This window comes from Pleurodeles waltl, chromosome 6, assembly GCF_031143425.1.
Source record: "Pleurodeles waltl isolate 20211129_DDA chromosome 6, aPleWal1.hap1.20221129, whole genome shotgun sequence".
Taxonomy (NCBI): Eukaryota; Metazoa; Chordata; class Amphibia; order Caudata; family Salamandridae; genus Pleurodeles; species Pleurodeles waltl.
In genome coordinates, this window is record NC_090445.1 from 973,959,875 (window position 1) to 973,979,627 (window position 19,753).

Consider the following 19,753-nt stretch of genomic DNA (forward strand, 5'->3'; position numbering starts at 1 on the left):
TGGAAGGAAATTTGTGGCTCCTCTCAGATTCCAGAACTTTCTGTCACCGAAATGTGAGGAAAACTTGTTTTTTTAGCCACTTTTTGAGGTTTGCAAAGGATTCTGGGTAACAGAACCTGGTCAGAGCCCCACGAGTCACCCCATCTTGGATTCCCCTAGGTCTCTAGTTTTCAAAAATGCACAGGTTTGGTAGGTTTCCGTATGTGCCGGTTGAGCCAGAGGCCAAAATCTACAGGTAGGCACTTTGCAAAAAACAGCTCTGTATTTTGTCAAAAAATGGGATGTGTCCACGTTGTGTTTTGGGGCATTTCCTGTGGCGGGCGCTAGGCCTACCCACACAAGTGAGGTATCATTTTTATCGGGAGACTTGGGTGAACGCTGGGTGGAAGGAAATTTGTGGCTCCTTTCAGATTCCAGAACTTTCTGTCACCGAAATGTGAGGAAAACTTGTTTTTTTAGCCACTTTTTGAGGTTTGCAAAGGATTCTGGGTAACAGAACCTGGTCAGAGCCCCACGAGTCACCCCATCTTGGATTCCCCTAGGTCTCTAGTTTTCAAAAATGCACAGGTTTGGTAGGTTTCCCTATGTGCCGGCTGAGCTAGAGGCCAAAATCTACAGGTAGGCACTTTGCAAAAAACAGCTCTGTATTTTGTCAAAAAATGGGATGTGTCCACGTTGTGTTTTGGGGCATTTCCTGTGGCGGGCGCAAGGCCTACCCACACAAGTGAGGTATCATTTTTATCGGGAGACTTGAGGGAACGCTGGGTGGAAGGAAATTTGTGGCTCCTCTCAGATTCCAGAACTTTCTGTCACCGAAATGTGAGGAAAACTTGTTTTTTTAGCCACTTTTTGAGGTTTGCAAAGGATTCTGCGTAACAGAACCTGGTCAGAGCCCCACGAGTCACCCCATCTTGGATTCCCCTAGGTCTCTAGTTTTCAAAAATGCACAGGTTTGGTATGTTTCCCTATGTGCCGGCTGAGCTAGAGGCCAAAATCTACAGGTAGGCACTTTGCAAAAAACAGCTCTGTATTTTGTCAAAAAATGGGATGTGTCCACGTTGTGTTTTGGGGCATTTCCTGTCGCGGGCGCTAGGCCTACCCACCCAAGTGAGGTATCATTTTTATCGGGAGACTTGGGGGAACGCTGGGTGGAAGGAAATTTGTGGCTCCTCTCAGATTCCAGAACTTTCTGTCACCGAAATGTGAGGAATACTTGTTTTTTTAGCCACTTTTTGAGGTTTGCAAAGGATTCTGGGTAACAGAACCTGGTCAGAGCCCCACGAGTCACCCCATCTTGGATTTCCCTAGGTCTCTAGTTTTCAAAAATGCACAGGTTTGGTAGGTTTCCCTATGTGCCGGCTGAGCTAGAGGCCAAAATCTACAGGTAGGCACTTTGCAAAAAACAGCTCTGTATTTTGTCAAAAAATGGGATGTGTCCACGTTGTGTTTTGGGGCATTTCCTGTCGCGGGCGCTAGGCCTACCCACACAAGTAAGGTATCGTTTTTATCTGGAGACTTGGGGGAACATAGAATAGCAAAACAAGTGTTATTGCCCATTATCTTTCTCTACATTTTTTCCTTCCAAATATAAGAGAGTGTGTAAAAAAGACGTCTATTTGAGAAATGCCCTGCAATTCACATGCTAGTATGGGCACCTCGGAATTCAGAGATGTGCAAATAACCACTGCTCCTCAAAACCTTATCTTGATCCCATTTTGGAAATGCAAAGGTTTTCTTGATACCTCTTTTTCACTCTTCATATTTCAGCAAATGAATTGCTGTATACCCAGTATAGAATGAAAACCAACTGCATGGTGCAGCTCATTTATTGGCTCTGGGTACCTAGGGTTCTTGATGAACCTACAAGCCCTTTATATCCCCGCAACCAGAAGAGTCCAGCAGACAAAACGGTATATTGCTTTCAGAAATCTGACATCGCAGGAAAAAGTTACAGAGTAAAACATAAAGAAAAATGGCTGTTGTTTTCAGCTCAATTTCAATATTTTTTTATTTCAGCTGTTATTTTCTGTAGGAAAACCTTGTAGGATCTACACAAATGACCCCTTGCTGAATTCAGAATTTTGTCTAGTTTTCAGAAATGTTTAGCTTTCCGGGATCCAGCATTGGTTTCACACCCATTCCTGTCACTAACTGGAAGGAGGTTGAAAGCACCAAAAATAGTAAAAATGGGGTATGTCCCAGTAAAATGCCAAATTTGTGTTGGAAAATGTGGTTTTCTGATTCAAGTCTGCCCGTTCCTGAAAGGTGGGAAGATAGTGATTTCAGCACCAGAAACCCTTTGTTGATGGCATTTTCAGGCAGCCCTTTTTTCCCATTTTTTTGGAAAAAACGAAATTTTCACTGTATTTTGGCTATTTTCTTGGTCTCCTCCAGGGGAAACCACAAACTCTGGGTACCATTAGAATCCCTAGGATGTTGGAAAAAAAGGACGCATATTTGGCGTGGTTAGCTTATGTGGACAAAAAGTTATGAAGCCCTAAGCGCGAACTACCCCAAATAGCCAAAAAAGGGCTCAGCACTGGGGGGGAAAAGGCCCAGCAGCTAAGGGGTTAACAGTGCACAGTCGGCCCCCAGGGATGAGGGCTCCAGATCTGCACTCCACCACCACTCCAACACCATCACTGTGGATCAGTTTATCCGGGGCCCCGGCTCCTCACTCTGCAGGTCCATCGGTGTCAGTCCAGGGCACCCTCACTCCTCATAAGCACTTCATTCCCCAGGCCACACTCAGCAGCTGGCACCTCCCATCACAGCTTGCTCCCAACTGGCTGCTCCCAACTGGCTGCGGCCAACATGGCTCGCGCGTAGGCCTCAATCTTGCTGCTGCTCCATCTCCAGAGGGGCTGCTCCAACTCTGATCTGGGCCCCAAATGTACATGTCCCCAATCGGAGACTGCTGCCTCTCACCCTGGGTGACCACAATCTGGCAGCAACAGGGCCAGCAACAGGGATATATCGACCCTGGTGTTATGCATTATGTTCACTGGTGTCTGTCGGGATGAAGGAGCCTGGACATAGCCCGATGGCACAGGATAATTAAGGGCTGGCACAGAGCTACCAGCTTACGCATCTGTCATCTTCTGCTAATTAATTGAAAAGATCTGCCAGAGATGATTTCCCACAACAAGGAGCACATTTCAGTCACATGTTAACAATATGTATTTCCTTTTTACTCATTTGTACAACAGAAAATATAAAAAATGTTATGGAATAGCCACGGTTGCTTTGATATTTTTCCTTAAGGCTTTCAACCTTTTAGTCAAGTGTCTGAATGAAAATGGTATTAGTAATGAAAATGAAAATAGCCTGAGTGAACTGTATATTTGTTGGTTGCATATTTTGACTACTGTATATTATGTTTCCTTTTACAGATCCTTCTCTGGTCTGCAAACAAAGTGTTTGAGGAGCTCACTGATATCGAGCGGCAGTTCCACAAGGCGCTATACACTGTCCGCATATATCTGAACTGTGAACGGTACTCTGTTGGTCTGCTGGACATGACAAAAGAAAAGGTCTTGTTTTCTGTATCTTTGACGTTTCCTATTAATCATTTTACTTTTATTATTTACTATCATTGCTTTTTGCTGAGAAATAGATAGTCCTGGCCCCATGATCAAAAAAATTGTTGACCAGAGATTTTCATTTTTGGTTTGTGTTTTTGTATTACTAGAGAAGTCATTTAGTTGGGTAGACATTGCTAATACGGGCCGATTTTTTCGGGACGGCATTTTTATAAATGGCGGATGCGTTGCAGTGATGATGTAATATTTCAGGAACCATGTGAACTATATACTTCATTTTGGTGTCAAAACATAGGTTTTGGGGGTCAAGTAGTCTTATAAATATAGAAAATAACTCCTCAGAGCAACCCTAACTCCACTTTCCAAAATGGCAGCTTTATAATGATGTGTTTTAGCTATCATATTGCTAATTTATTATAATATTGTTTTTGTTTCAAGTTTTCCTTTGATTTAAATGTCTAAACATGAGTGAAGCAGGTGGTAGTAGAGGATCTTTACCTCCTGACAGACTGTTAGAGTAACTACAAAATATGAGGTCTTCTTCAACAAAGAAATTTTTTTGCATATACCAAAGGAATCCAAAAGTAAAGCTAACATCAACTGCGACTGGACAGAAGAGAGTTCGAGATGCGTCAGAAATATGGCAAGATGAAGTTCACAAGAGATTGAAACTGATGGATGAAGAGGATCAAATATTTTATCATTGTTACAAGTGCTACAAGTTCTATACAATCGAAAAAAGTCGGAAAGAAATTTTCAAAAAAATAGCAGAAACCAGTGAATCACAAGAAGAATCAGAGTCTTCTAAGAAAGAGACGACAACCAAACCCAATACCCATCCACTTAAAAAATCGATGGCTCCCCCTTGTGCACCTCCAACAACTGATTAGAAAGCAGAGAATTTTCAATGTGTTATCTGTAGTTTAGGCAGGACTAGGGCGAAAGGGGGTTGATGAAAGAACAAAGTACAGAGTTTATGAGTTTCAAAGGGCAAATATGTTTTTATCTGCAGCTAGTTTTTTCCATGATGAAGTTTTCAGCCGAGTAGCTGATCTAACAGCAAGGTGAATGTATTTGCTGCAGACTTGTATGCCCACCCAAACTGCATGCATGCATACATGCAAAAATATGAATGCACAATGAACTCCCAGCAGTAACGTAACCACCAGCCTTCAGTTAAGTTTGCACTCTTTGAAAAAGCAAATGAAGTTTGAAAGCCACTCTTGAGTGCTGGCTACTGGTTCACACTGTGAGATCAGAGAGTTAATGATCAACATTGATGAAACTGTATTGATCCATAATAACGAAATTAAGATTTTTCTGGTGAGAATATACAGTGAGAGAATTCATTTTTGTCAGTGCAACAAAAAGAATGAGTCACTTGTGGTGTTCTCAGCTGATTTCACTCCTGAAGTTCTTGCGGCCAGAATAACATTATAGGATGCAGTAAAATCAGCAGGAACCATTTTAAGAAATGTCCTGAAAGAATTACATTTTGAACTTAATGTTCAATTTTGTGAAGCCCAAGCTTTGCAAATCATGGGAGTCAACAAGAATGGCTGTTGTTTTAACACTTTTTACATCATTGTTTAATATCAGCAAAGCAAGACTGTTACAAACTAAAGGTCTTGACTTTGGAACAGAAGCCGACAACTTTGATGATGGCTTTGAAGATATAAGCGAAAAAGGTGAAGACAATCCATGAACCAACAGGCATATGCTGTGCAAGTGTACTGTCTGTGCCAAATCATGTTTTATGAATTACATCACGGCAAAAAGAAAACTCTGCCACACATGATGACTGTCCACGCAATCTATGATAAGTGCAAAGTAGAGAGCTAATCACTTCAATGAATAGGACTGGTGTATCAACAAGTCTTAATGACATAGTACAGAGCAGGAATTTGTTAGCAGCTAATGCTGTAAAATCTTGTGAATACAACAGCACGCCACTTCCAAGTCACTTTACCAGGAAAGGATTTACAAATGCTGCTCCTGATAAAAAAAAAATTGAGACAGCTCTTCTTTTTCTGGAACATCCAGCACACATGATACTACCATGGTGCTTTTTTAAGGACTGTACCAATGAAGAAGCTGCTGGGAAAAAAAGCTGTGTCGGTTGTAGGCATAAACAAACAAAGCTGCAAACGTATAACCCAACTGCCTTGCCAACATGTGCAAAATCACTACAAGTCATGAACACATCCCAGTCTACAAGAAAGTTTCAAAGTGGCTGGGGCAATGGATCTTCTTCTACCTGATGCTGCGGTCCGCAAAGCTGATTTAACTGAATTTATCATATTGCTTAATCTGTGCTGACTGAAGGATGAAGAAAAGCCAGTTCCTACGTGAGCTGGAATTCATGCTCTGATCTCCCAGAATACCGTCCAACTGAAGAAGATTGTGTTTTTACCAGTAATACCATCTCCAGTCACAAACTATGCAACTGTATACACAGCTCTAATAAAATTACAAAATGTTCATGCTCAGCTTGAAGACCAGCCTATCCTGTCAATTTTCTGCGATGAAGGTGTTTTTTTCGTATTGTAGCTGATATTATTATGAGAATTCCAGTAGAATTTGATGATCTTTATTTAATGATGGAGGTTTTTCCACATGACAAAAGTTGTGTTGCAGTGTGCAGGAAGATATCTCAGTGGATTTTGCATAGTAAATTCGCTTATTGAAGCTGAAATCTATTGAGTGGAACTCATTATGTTTGTTCGTTACAAGGTATGCACATCATATCTGAGGCTGTAGAAACATCGCGTTGGAATGCCTTCTGGAACAAGAATGACAAACTAGGTTTTGCATATCTTATCTCAGATGTGAATAAAGCAAAGGGTGCACTTCATTCAAAAGACATAATGCAAAGCCAGGCAATGTTCAACACACTCAGTTCAAAATCAGAAATCCTGAAAATCAAGTTTGTAGAGTTTGTCAAAGAATGTGAAGAAAAATCAGAACATTGCAAGGACTGGCAAACTGTTTTACACATGATCACATGATAGCTCTAGTGAACAATTTGGTACATGCTGATCAGGAAGGTGATTGGGAGCTGCATGTGAAGACTGTGGAGTTATTGATTACTGTGTTTCGTGAATTTGATTGCATAAACTACCTGGGATATGAGTTTGGATATTTGGAAAGAGTGAAGAATCTAGAGGTGGAAAAATCACACCTCTGCAGAAAATTAAGCCAAAGACATTTTGTGGTGAAAGACAGAGAGGGAAGGTTCAATGGTGTGGCTCCAGATATGAAACTGGAACAGACGATCCAGAGATTACAGAAAAGCTCCAAGGGAATTGTTGGTCAGACACGTAAATATGTTGCTCAATGCCAGCTAGTTTATCATGAAGTCTTTTCTATTTGCAATGTTTTCAGAGAGATGACACATTTTAAATCAATGGACCAGCGTGAAACTGTTCCTCACTATGAACTTGTAGGAAAGAGACGGGAATGTTTTAATAAACATGTTGACAGCCCTCTTCATTTCGTGCAGCAGTAAGGAAACCCCTTTGAAATGAATGAGCCAGTGCAACTAGACAACTTAATGACCCAATAATATTCCACACTTTAATTGCCATAGTAGGAGTTTTGTCCAACCAGCCACTACAAAACAGGTCACAAAAAACAACTTTCGCAAGCACATAGCGAGATGTATGTAGCAAAAGAAAAGAGTGAATTTATCCAGGACATTCTGTTGCATGATCTTCTTCCAACAAACACATTGTTTGATGGAGATGCTGCAACCAAACTAGTTAAACTCAAACTCATACAAGAGCTCCAAGAAAAACTTTCACTTGAAGAATTTCAGTTCGAAAAGGTGTTCTCATTGAAAACTGCTGTTGTTGTGGACTATATATCACAATTGGAAATGGTCAAGATTTCATTCATTCAAAACTTCAGAGAGGTCATTCAGACTGTTCTATAGATATCAAAGTCAGTGTGCACCTTGCAAGAACCGCACATTGTCTTTGACAGTTATCTTGAACTATCTGTCAAAGAATGTGAGAGAATCAGACAAATGTCTACAGTGGAACAATTGACTTGCTTGCATCAAAAATTAAACACCTATACTGGTGCAACTTGATAAATTCTGGTTATCAACATCAAACAAGATGAACTTGGAGATGTTAACTCGCCAAAACATTGCTGATGCTTCAGTGAACACTGAATTTCCAATTATTGCAAGTAGAATGATTGTCAATGAGGAGATGGTGCCTGCAGAGATATATTCAAAAGGTATGGGCCATATTGTTCAAGAACTTAACAGCAAATTGGATGAAGCTGACCTTTGTGTTGGCCCACTTGCTGAGTGGGCTGTTCGAAATGGTTCCAATCTAGTCATTTTACTGTCAAATGAGAAAGATGTTATTATTCTGTCACTTAGATTTGTTGCAATGTTCATAAGTCAAGGATTGTCAGAGATATGGATACGTTATGGAACAGGCAAGAAAAGGCATTTAATCCCGCTTCATATTCTGTACAGGAAACTTGACCCACAGATGCCCAGTGTTCTTATCAAGGCATGTATTCTGACGGGTGAAGACACTATGAGCAAAATTGGAACAATGCTTGGAGCATTAACCACTGAACCTGTGAAGTTTTTAAAAGGATTTACTGAGACAGAAGAAGAATGTGACTTTAAAGATGTAGAAAAATCCCTTGTGGTTATGTGGAAATTGAGTTTTGACTGTCACACATTTGATGATCTTCGGTACAGTGAGTTCAAGAGATCAGTCCGCTAAGTAACCTTCCACGGACATAATATTCTGTACGTGGACACATTAAAAGAGAGTTCTACTTGATCAGAAGGTGTGTAAATGTTTTAGATCACACATATGTAGAGAACGATCTGTATGAATTTGGTTGAGAAGCAATTTATGGGGTGCTAAAACCTATGAAATTTCTAAAGCCTCTACCCATAGAACTTACACGTACATGTACTTGCAAAACCTGTGCTACAAAAAGATGTCCCTGTTGATATGCTCTTCTCAAATATGCAACATTCTGCAAATGTACCACGAGCGATTGCCAAAACAAATAAAGTGAACTATGAAAATGTGTCTAAAACAGAAGTGATAAACATTATTTTTTCATATTCAGATCATAAACATTGTTTGGTGTATACATAAAATGATTAACAACCATTATTATTTATTCCTTTTCTATATATGTCTCTTCTTCCTCTATTATAGCTGCCATTATTTTTTCATATTCAGATCATAAACATTGTTTGGTGTATACATAAAATGATTAACAACTATTATTATTTATTCCATTTCTATATATGTCTCTTCTTCCTCTATTATAGCTGCCATTATGGAAAATGGTAGAAGGGTAGCTCTGAGAAATTATTTTCTGCCTCTATAAGACTACCTGCCCCCTAAAACCTATGTTTTGACACCAAAATGAAGTATATAGGTGTTATGGTTCCTGAAATATTACATCATCACTGCAACATATCCTCCATTTTTTAAAATGTCATCCAGAAAAATTTGGCCCAGATCAGCAATGTCTACCCAGGCTAAATTACTTCTCTAATGATCCAAAAACACAAATCAAAAATGAAAATCTTTGGACAACAATTTTTAATGGAGGTATATCAGGGGGCCGGGAGTAAGAGTTAAACAGACTTTACAAATCAAGATATTTCTTCCATTTGAATAATATGAAATTTGATGATCCCCATGAGAGCAAAACTAGCTCAAAAATATTTTGAAAGAAAAGGGTTGTTTCCCCAAATCCCCAGTGTACGAGGAAAACCCCTGACCTTATTCCGAAAGAATGACTCCTGAACGTATTCCTGAATAACACTGGTGGTAAATTAGTATTTAACCAACATTGCCATTCTGACCTGAAGCATCCTGGCAACGTTCTGACTTACTGCTGGCTGATTGCATTGACATCGGTGGTACAAACTCCCACTAGTAACTAGAGCTGGTCATAAAGATACAATGTATAGATCATCTCTACACCTGGGGGTGTTATTACATATTAGCAACAGCCGTAAAGTTACCAATCTTCAGAATGGCCCTCAAACGTGAACTATTTATTAATTGTGATTTATAACATCACGTACAACGCAATTAAAAAAACATAAGAACAAAAATATTAAATTCCAGTAACTTTAGCTCGTCCTAAAGATACAATTTATAGATCACCTTATTTTCTGCATCTCTACACCTGAGGTGTTATTACATATTAGCAACAGCTGTAAAGTTACCATTCTTCAGTCTGGCCCTCAAACGTGAATTATTCTTTAATTACGATTTATAACATCACGTACAAAGCAATTAAAAAAACTAAGAACAAATATATTAAATTCCATATAATGGTGGTTTTCTTTCCTTATAGTAGCTAACTTTTTGCTGTTTATACATTAAATATCCATGGAAGATTTAAAAAGAAGCATTTACATGGGGAAAAGCCACCCGGGAGAGCTTTACGAACAAGCCCATAAAAAAAAATATCAAGGCATTCTCTCTATGCACTCAGCTCGTTATATAGAAATGTAAGCAAAGATGCATTATTTCTTCCAGTGTGCAATATTTACGCAAGATAACATTTTGCACTTTTGATATATATGCAAACATACATGTAGATGTATATAGGTTGATGTCAAGGTTTTCAGTTATGGTGAAATCAGTGAGTTATTGGTAAAAACATTTTGTATTCAGGCACCTACAGATAATTCAGTTCATGAAATAACATGTGGGAATCACTGCTCCAGCATGTTTTTCCCCAGTGCTTTACACACCTTCAGAGAAACATCAAAATTATGAATCCAAGCTCAGATGGTAACTGGTAATGAGGGCCTTCGCATTTTAATGTCTGGGTCAAGGCCAGTACACCAGATGGTGTATTATGTAAGGAGTACCCTACCCTGGTTTGCACCAGGGTGCACCTTTAACTGGGTGCATTGCACACAGTTGTGGTCAATGCGCCATATAACAACTAATGCTCTGCCCACGTGCCTGTCCTGGAGGCAGCACATTAGTGAAAGTTCTTTGAAGCAGCAGGTCCGTCTTTCACTTTGATGCAGCAACGGAGCCTCCCTTTTAAAGGCAGACATACACACCCTGCAGGCAGGTGCAGTGAGGTACTGCACCCACCTGCTGGTGAATTTCTGGGGGGTCCATGTGACCCCCATTCCACTCTTTCAAAGGGCATCCTTGCAGGATGCAGTGACTAGACACCACCTCATCTGTTACGCAGTCAGTGTGTAACTTGAGTGGTCTTTTACTTTTGCACCCTCATCTATAATATAGTGCAGGCCCAGAGGCACATTGTTCCATCATGTGCATAGCACCCTACTCCCGTACAAATAAGGGGACACCCTCTTGAAGTTGCACTGGTGCACATGTAGGACCGCTGCAATCTATATCACAGAACATGCTGCACACGCATCAGCCACCTCTTCTACGCAATAAATATTTCCGAGGGTGGAGAAAGAGGGCACATTTGCCCTTGCACCCTGGAGGCACTATTTGTACGGCAACCGGAGGCAGTGTTGATGCTGCAAGGGGCTGGGAAGGTGTAGAAAGCAAGCCATGAGGATTGGTGTGAGATACCAAGTCAGAAAGTGGCAGTTTAATGACCTGGTAGCCTCTCCATCCAATTTTCAGATAAAACAAATGTGATGCCAGCAGCAGAGAAACCCCTAGTCGTTAAATTCTGCTGTGCATATTCCTCCTCCAGTCCACAGGTGAATAGGAAAGGTGGTGGGAGGGATGAGGTACGCAGAAGACAACTTCTGTCTCTATATCTTCATCACTGACAGAAGTTTTGAATCACAGAGCAGCCACGAGGTATACTGTCTGTACTTCCTTTTACTCATGTATTTCAGATTCTTCCTCGCTTCCTTATGCTGACTTAGGGCCTGATTACAATATTGCCAGAAGGAATACTCTGTCATAAATATGACAGATATTCAGTCCGCCATATTACAATTTCCATAGGATATAATGGCATCGTAATATGGTAGACAGGATATATGTCACGTTTATAACGGAGTAACCCCGTCCGCCAAGATCGTTATCAGACTCTTAGCCTCGATCTTAACTAACTCGGCATATTTAAAGAATAGCTATCAGGAAACGTTTCCTAATTATTCTGCCTCAATTAAGTCCTTGCTCTAGGGCCGAACTGGGTGTTCTTCCACAGTGGCATTCCCCGGTAGGCTGAAGGGTAGGATTCTGTTTTCAGAGCAGGAATCAATGGTGCTTTTGAAGGGCAAACTTGCTCAGGAAGCATCTCCACTCAGGGAGTATGCAATGGGAATCTACCAAGTAATGATGCTGCCTCTCTCTCAGCTGAAACACAACGTTTCTCTGAATATCTACTAAAATTAGGGTTACTTCATGTAACTCCCACCAACTTGGGAAGAACAGGGAGGTAATCAGCAAATCGTTATAGTTTAAATGGACTGTGCAGGCTGACTGTCCTTTGACTCAATATTAGACCCTCTGTTATGTCTTGTGCTAATAATAAAAATATACTCCAGTCAAAGTTCAACTAATCCTTAAGTGGACATAGTTGGATCCAAGCTGCTTCTTGCTAAATATAAGTCTGAGCCTCAATAAAAGCCCATCTTCCAGTTAGCTTACAGATTGATGGCCTTGCTTTGATTGGCATGGCGAGTTCTGAGCATTCAGCATTTGATCCTAGAACTAACACCTCCACCTTCTGCTGAATGCCAGAATATCATTAGCAAAATATCATGTCCTATATATCATTTACAAAACTATAGACTCAAAGGTTGTGTGTGGACTTTTAACTAATAACTCCAATGAGGCAGCAAGTAACACTTTATTTGTTCGATTAAAGAGAATCATCCAATGGAGCAATATTTTTGTAAGCTGATTCGGCCACAGCACATTTTTGCCTGGTTTCATGTTATAACCTTCTAATTTGCTCGCATCAGCCCAAGCTGCAGGCCCATGCCCAGGAAAGCTGGCCAAAAACGACACTCTGATTACTAAACAAACTCCTTTCGAAGAGGTTTATCCGCTGCAGCAGGTTATTCTCTCACTGCATAAAAGTGCCTCTGGGCACTTTAAAAGAGGCACTGTTTGGTTGTAAATTGTCAGTAGTAAAGCATTTACTTAATCGTCAGAGCTATCTTTACACAGATCAGCCTGTTTCGCTGAGTAAGTATCTTTGCTGCTTGAATGTGGCTACCCCACTGCATGACTACTCAAGCAACCATTTTCCCAGCAACAGCTTAGTTTGGAGTCACAAAAGCATCACTCTGCACTTGAAAAACCTATGGTTCCTGAGTCTTCTTAATCCTGGCATTTAATATATGTACACTTTTGCATATTTAAATAGGTACAGAGTAACAAGGCTAAAACACAAATCTTCAATCAAACAAAGGTTAGCAAGTAAAGAAATCAGACCTGGTCATATTTCGATAAGTTTAGAAATGGGAAAACTCTGTGGCAGTCCCGGTGAATAGTCTATTTCAGAGTATGGCAGCATGGTCGCCTAGTCAAAGATAGAGGTGGGCGAGCCCCTCAAAGCTCGAGCTAGGCTGGAGCCTAAAGGCATACTCTGGCTCAGCTCGAGGTTCTGTTGAAACCTCAAGCCCATAACGAGCCAAGCTTTCGTGTGGTTTCTGCCTAGCACCCACTCTACCCACAATGTGGAGTTAGAGCGAGAACTGCCAACGTTGGAACTGGGGAACCGGGCTAGTGTCTTGGCTCAACATCCTGTGATTCCGGGCAAATCACTTAATCTCCCTGTGCCTATAAAAAATAATATGATCTCGTGTGATGTAACTGGTGCTCATGCAAAAGACTCCAACACCTTTGGTCGAGTTTGCAGTATATAAAAACTGCATAAAATTTTTCAAAGAGGTTAAAACAAATCTGAAAATAAAAAGAAAGCCAAAATGCTCATCATTCAGTGGCTGATTTGTACAAAGTGAAACCAAGAATATCCAGATAAATCGCAGTGTCCCTTCTTAAGTTGTGTGATTTTAGGCAAATATTGTATATTACTTCAATTCCTTTCTCTTCATTGTCACATGTCAAATTACTTTCAAATATATGAGCCCAGAATACCAGGTGTACAAACACATATTGTGTTTGGTTTAATAGGCTATAATGTTACTGTGTAATAATCTGAGCCAGGCAGATGGGTTCACAAGACAACTGTCTCGCTTCTTAGTTCACTAATGATCAAAAACAATCAGTTTTAATAAGTACTTCTGAGTGCAGTGCTATAATGTGACAAAGTAATGTCAAATCTTCTACATGTTAAAGTAATCCACTTTTTTGAATTTTGAAGGTATGTTATTACATTTTACGTTATATGATTTCCATAAAAACATTTTCAGGGCTCGTCTCGTGCACTGGCTGTAAGACCCAAGACAACCCTTGGCTCGCCTCTCCCTGTTAATTTGTTAGCTCATCCATCTCTTTTGGAAGATTAAGAAATGGAGGCTCGGTGGCCAGCAGCTGAGCTGCAACAAAGTAGTTGTAGTGCAAAATGTCCATATTGTGGAGCACTGTGACTTTACACTCCACACAGCAAAGTGAACTCTGGGAGCACCTGGTTGTTGGTGCTAGAGGGGCAGCTGGATATAAGATTCACAAGTCTACCAAGATAGCTTCTGTATTCCATGAGATGTCCAATTAAGCCTAGGCCTTTGTCCCACCTGCTTCTCCACATAGCTCAGCCTAGGTGAACAACATGGTCCTGCCTGTGCTGACACATATTGGAGGTTAGTAGGATATGCTGATATAGTGCTTTCTCCTTCCAGGTTTTGATGCTATGCCAGATTTATAAAATTAGCGTGATGTGGCTCTGCCTCAAATTCTAACATTAAAGGTAAGCAGGCGCAAGAAAATGGTCAAGTGGTATAACACGTGATATTCCTACATTGTGTGCTTTAGCAAAAGCACACATCTAACATGTTTGGTCCCTGAGCTGGTGTCTACACATCGGATTTTGTACTTGAGGGGGGACGCCCATTTCAAGGCCTATGCTAGACAGTGCAGACTCAATTTTGTGCCACAGAGTAAGTCTTTGTGTCACAAAGAACACACATATTTAGAGTGAGCACCAGCGATTACATCATCATCAGGCGACTCTTACTGAATCTGGTTCAATGCTATTTTCTACTTTTTGAGCAATGGCGCACTGCAAATTTTTACCAAGCGTGCCTGTCTGTGAAGGACAGTAAATCTGGGAAAAAGAAGAGGTTTTGAATGCGGTGTAAACTATTTACCACCTCGCCTTTCAATCACAACAGGTCCCCCATATTAAACAAAGAGAATTATATATGATTCTAACACACAACTGCTGTGCCTCTATTGTTCGTCTATTCTAGTCACAATTCTAAGCAATTAAACATATCATGGCACATGAAAGAAACCACCATCAAAAGTATGAGTTTCTCTATTGTTGTGAGATGTTGTGCTTATTCCTAGCCATGATCATTTCTATGACTTTTATCGCTCTCAAACTTATATCTTATGCCACCATTTTGTTGAATTTGTCTAATCAGCAATAGCGTAACAATGTTGTGATTCATTAAAAGTATTAGCAAAATCAGGTTGTTACCCAACATTGTCCATTAATCACTACCATTTAGAAATATTTGATATTATCTATCTGTATTTTCCTTGAGACCTTCTGGAATGAACGCGTGAGTACAAAGATCCATGTTCCACTGGTAGCATAAAAGCATAGTCCCAACTATTAAACTCCGTGGTCAACTTTACATTTTTCCTTTATGTTTAGGAATTCTTTGATGAATGGCCAATCAAACTGGGAGAAGTAGAACCGTATAAAGGTCCTAAAACTCCGGATGGGAGGGTATGTATGCCCAGTATTCCAAAACATTATGGCAGCATTAAAGCCCAGATGTTGAATGTAATATGTGTTGCTTTACATTTTTTCCTGCAGGAGGTCAACTTTTATAAGATAATTGATTATATTTTACACGGAAAGGAAGAAATCAAAGTCATACCGTAAGTTATTTACAATTGTAAAATACATGCTGCTGTGTTGTGTTATGGTTTTCTGTCGTGCACTAAATGTGATGTCTACTTTTCTACTTATAGGTCTCCCCCCCCTGACCACTGGTCTCTAGTGAGCGGGCTTCCCTCATATGTGGCAGAAAATGGATTTGTAAGTTTTGTATTTCTTTGCATAATGTTTTATGCTTCCGTTTACTGTATCACCAAACAACGGCAAATGTAAACTGAATTAAATGCAGTGCACTGGCCTTCAGTGGAATTTGTGAGGTGGTCCTTGAATGAGTGTGGTATGCACTTCTTGTGTAAAAACATATTCAGTGTCATCTGTCTTTACATTTGAAAATAAATCTGGTCCCCATCAACCTTCACCAAGACAATAATGGCGCGGTCCATCTCCCCCAGAGGGGTGACAAGAAGAAAGCGTATGTCATAGGGTGGGGCTGCAGGTGAGGTAAGGAGATTGTTGTGGAGTGGTAAGGCAAATTACTTAGATACACGTAAGTTGGCTAGTGCAGACTAAATCGTTCACTGACGTGACGAATTAAGGCTATTAATGGGTTGCTGTAAACACACTATGCCTCCTTATTTACAACAAGCACACATGCTGTTGGCTTGCCTTGTGAAGCCAGGGGGGAAAAAAAGAAGCTGTAAAACTCAAGGGAAACTGGGGCAACGGTGCATCTTGCCATCGGATACAGGGAGATGACGTGGCCTACCTGGAGCTAAGATGCCATTGTGCCCATAATGCGCAACCGCCTACCGGATGTCCGTTTTCTAGGGGCTGAGACTGAGATTTTTGAGTGGTGGTCTGGAAACAATCTGAGAACGATGACCTAAGAGTAAAATTTGTGTGTAGCAAAAGCGTGCATATGTGTTATGAAAATAAGTAACGCGGAAAGTTAATGGTTAAACTGTTAATGGTATATTGATTGGGGCACAGAGATGGCAGTCAGTCCTTTAGGCAAGCTGAGTAGCTACAGCCCCGTGAGAGAACCTCAAAGCGGAGGGAATAGAAAAAACCCAACATACCAAAGCAACTGTAAGGTCGAGCAGGCAGAGATCTGTCAGACGTAAGGCAGTGATTAAATAGTAACTTGTGGCTCTTGTAGCGCTTCATGCTGTACTTCTACCATTTTTAAGCGCTGCAAATAGGTGTTACCATTACCCTATTTAATAATATACAGTTTACTGACCTCTGAAGGATAACAGGCTGAGTGTGCCTTTTTAGGATTTGAGCTCACCTCTTTCAGTTCATTACATGTTTCAGTGGAAACTACTGAAGTCACCTTGTCATCCTTCCAGCAATAAGTGGGTTGTATATCAGGGCAGGATAGCCGAATATCATACAGAAAAAGGTGGCTAGAAATACAAAATTCCAAGAGGAGTCACGTTGCATGTCTACAAGTGTTAGATGTGCAATATACTTATTTCTCCACCAATAAAAGACATTGCAAAACTGTCCTCGCGTTATGTGCCCCAAAAAAGTTTTCCTAAAGTTCAAAGAATGATCTGAACATGGTTGATTTTACATTTACCATACAACAACCTAGGGATTGCTTTGGATTGCTGTGAACTTAAACTTCTGACATTAAAGCAGCATTTTGTACATAGCAGGCCTTCTTTGGCTCTTTCAATCAGCTGCCCCCAGAGGGTGTTTCTAAACATATTGACACTGCATTGTGATTTCTATACAGAATAACTCGCCAATGTCTTGTGCCTCGAGATAAAAGTAAAACCAATGCAAACAACTGAATTGTTGTGCCAGAGATGTATATGTACAGCTAGAGTTACAGATGGATAAAAAGTGAGATAGTCTTTTTTATGTATTGACCTTTAACCTAAACTTATTTTGTATACATTCTAGATTTGCAATATGATGAACGCAGCAGGTGATGATTATTTCAAATTTCAGGTAAACATATCACTTTTATTCAACCCTCTGTCAATCATAGTTGGAGTAGAAAAGAAAACATATTTTACACTAAAGATGCAAGTATTTTATGTTGAGTAGGTACTGTACTTTGCAAACTAGTTGTTCATGTAATATCAGAACACTTCATTCCGATTGGCTACTGAGCTGCTCAGTAATTCCCAAGGTGTGCATTGGGTAGAACAACCTCCCATGTACTTCCTGTCAGGTAACAGGCGAGCGCAGCAGAGGAGGCGCATCCCCTTTCCACGCAACCAACAATATCTCTGTCTCAGCTTTGAAGGGAACCCCTGCTCCTTGCTGCAGCTGGAGTAGAAGGAGCCCTTTGATCAACATTCCCGGAGACAAACTTGCTTCACCGTCTTGAAATGGTGCTCCTGCTGTAATAAGAAATGGAGTAGCGAATGGGTTTCTCTGCAGGGAAGAGCTTCCCTCTGTTACAGAATCAAAGGAGATTTGATTGCTTTTGTTAACTGCCAGTACTAGTTAACAAGAGAAGCCTATCGCAGATCTCTTTCACAGCGGTGAGATCCATCTGTCCGCCTCACTATATTTTCCAGTTAATAACTGCCTAGTAGAGCCCACTCCCCAGCAAACACTGCTTAGTAATAGCCTTTTAAGTTAGAGTGCAGTAACTGATAGTTTCATATCTATCTCCGACCAGTTTAGAGCTAAATTGTATGCAGTGTACACAATGCTAAGTTCCTTCAGCACAGGTTAGGGTTCTGAATTGTGCTAGGAGCAAATGTAATGGTTAGGTGTGAGGCAAAATAAAATGTTAGATTTCATTAAGCACCAAAACCATTTTTCAATTCAAAACTTATAACCCAAAAAGCTTTAATTGGAAAGCCTACTACAATGCAAGGAAATGAAAAATCATGTTTTTTCATTTAATAATTTTAAAAGAAAACATTTCGCTGGAATTTCTTCTCTGGTACCAACTTATGCACTATTTACCGATTGATTTATAATAGATGCCACGAAGTCCCAAAGAGCACATGTTTTACTGAAGTCTATTAACTCCTGACTGATGTTGGAACATGTGTGGCTGATACGTTTGCATGTCGGCATCCTCAGTATTCTACATATGGCAAATGCACCTGTCTCTTTTAATATTAGCTATTTGGAATTTAATGCCAATCTCCCATTTTGTATCGGTGCTCTTCAGTATTTGTATAGTGTGCTTCTGGCTTTAAGACCTAATGATGGTGTCAAGTTGAAATTATCACGTTTTCCTTTTGTATTCTATTTCCAGAAAGGCCCCGTTGACGAGACTGGATGGGAAATAAAAAATGTCCTCTCACTGCCCATTGTAAATAAAAAAGAAGAAATCGTCGGCGTAGCTACATTCTACAACAGAAAAGATGCAAAGCCCTTTGATGAATATGATGAGCAGATCATTGAAGTGAGCTATCCTTTCGGATTTCTCTACGATATTCTATTTAATATGGTTGGCACTTTTAAATCCATTGTTTAGATTTTTAAGGAGCAATTGATGACATCCTTTCATTTCATCCCAGCACATTAAAGAAAAAAACATTTTCAAGAAAAAATGTAATTGAAAAAACATTTGAATAAAAAACTAAATCAGAGAAATACAATCCGTAGAAATACATTTAATCGAAATTAGTACAATGAAGGATAGGCTTAAGATTAGCAATAGCTAAAGGGTTGAGTTAAATTTTAAAGTAAGAGCAAAGTGTAGGATCATGGAATGGGCAAGGGCTACGTAAGAGAGTGTGTAGAAGGAAGAAACAGCTTAGAAAGTATGCAAAAGTCAGGGTAAAGGTTAGGGAAGAGGTGAGGGAATGTTGTGGTTAGGTTTGAAGCAAAACAAGAGGTGAGGATTCATTGAACATTACTAACATTTTTCCTATGAAAAATAAAAGTCTTAACCCCAAAAGCTTTTATTGAAATGCCTCCTGCAATGCAATGCTTTGACAAATCATGTTTTTTTCTTTGAATGGTTTTAAATGGTAACATTTCTGTGGAATGGTACTTCTCAGAAATATATTGCAATCAGAGCTTAACTGCTCTTGGTGTTTTGCCGGGGCTGAACTGCTGTGCAACAGATTGTGCTTTGTCCTTCACAGATAGAGGACCCTGCATGCTAGAGAGAAAAACATACCTTTTCTCTCAATTAGAAACAAGGAGAGTTCAAAACATGTCTTGCTTTCATGGACAGCTATTCTGAAGTAATTAGTGACCGGCCCTTTCCCGAACATTAATGGTCAGCTCTATATTTGTATATGTGTAGCTTTTGAATAGCATGTAATGCTGCGGTTAGG

The 19,753-nt window shown here is 40.1% G+C and overlaps 1 protein-coding gene across 3 annotated transcripts in view; it reads left to right on the forward strand.

Annotated features, from left to right (window-relative positions):
- The window catches only part of PDE6C (phosphodiesterase 6C), a 314,305-nt gene that overhangs the window by 119,991 nt on the left and 174,561 nt on the right, over positions 1 to 19,753 (forward strand). For all 3 annotated transcript variants that reach the window (XM_069239839.1, XM_069239840.1, XM_069239838.1), the window contains 6 exons: positions 3,393 to 3,533; positions 15,297 to 15,371; positions 15,462 to 15,526; positions 15,620 to 15,686; positions 17,400 to 17,447; positions 18,721 to 18,870. In XM_069239839.1, coding sequence (XP_069095940.1) covers positions 3,393 to 3,533; positions 15,297 to 15,371; positions 15,462 to 15,526; positions 15,620 to 15,686; positions 17,400 to 17,447; positions 18,721 to 18,870 — 546 coding nt within the window. The remainder of the gene's footprint in view (positions 1 to 3,392; positions 3,534 to 15,296; positions 15,372 to 15,461; positions 15,527 to 15,619; positions 15,687 to 17,399; positions 17,448 to 18,720; positions 18,871 to 19,753) is intronic.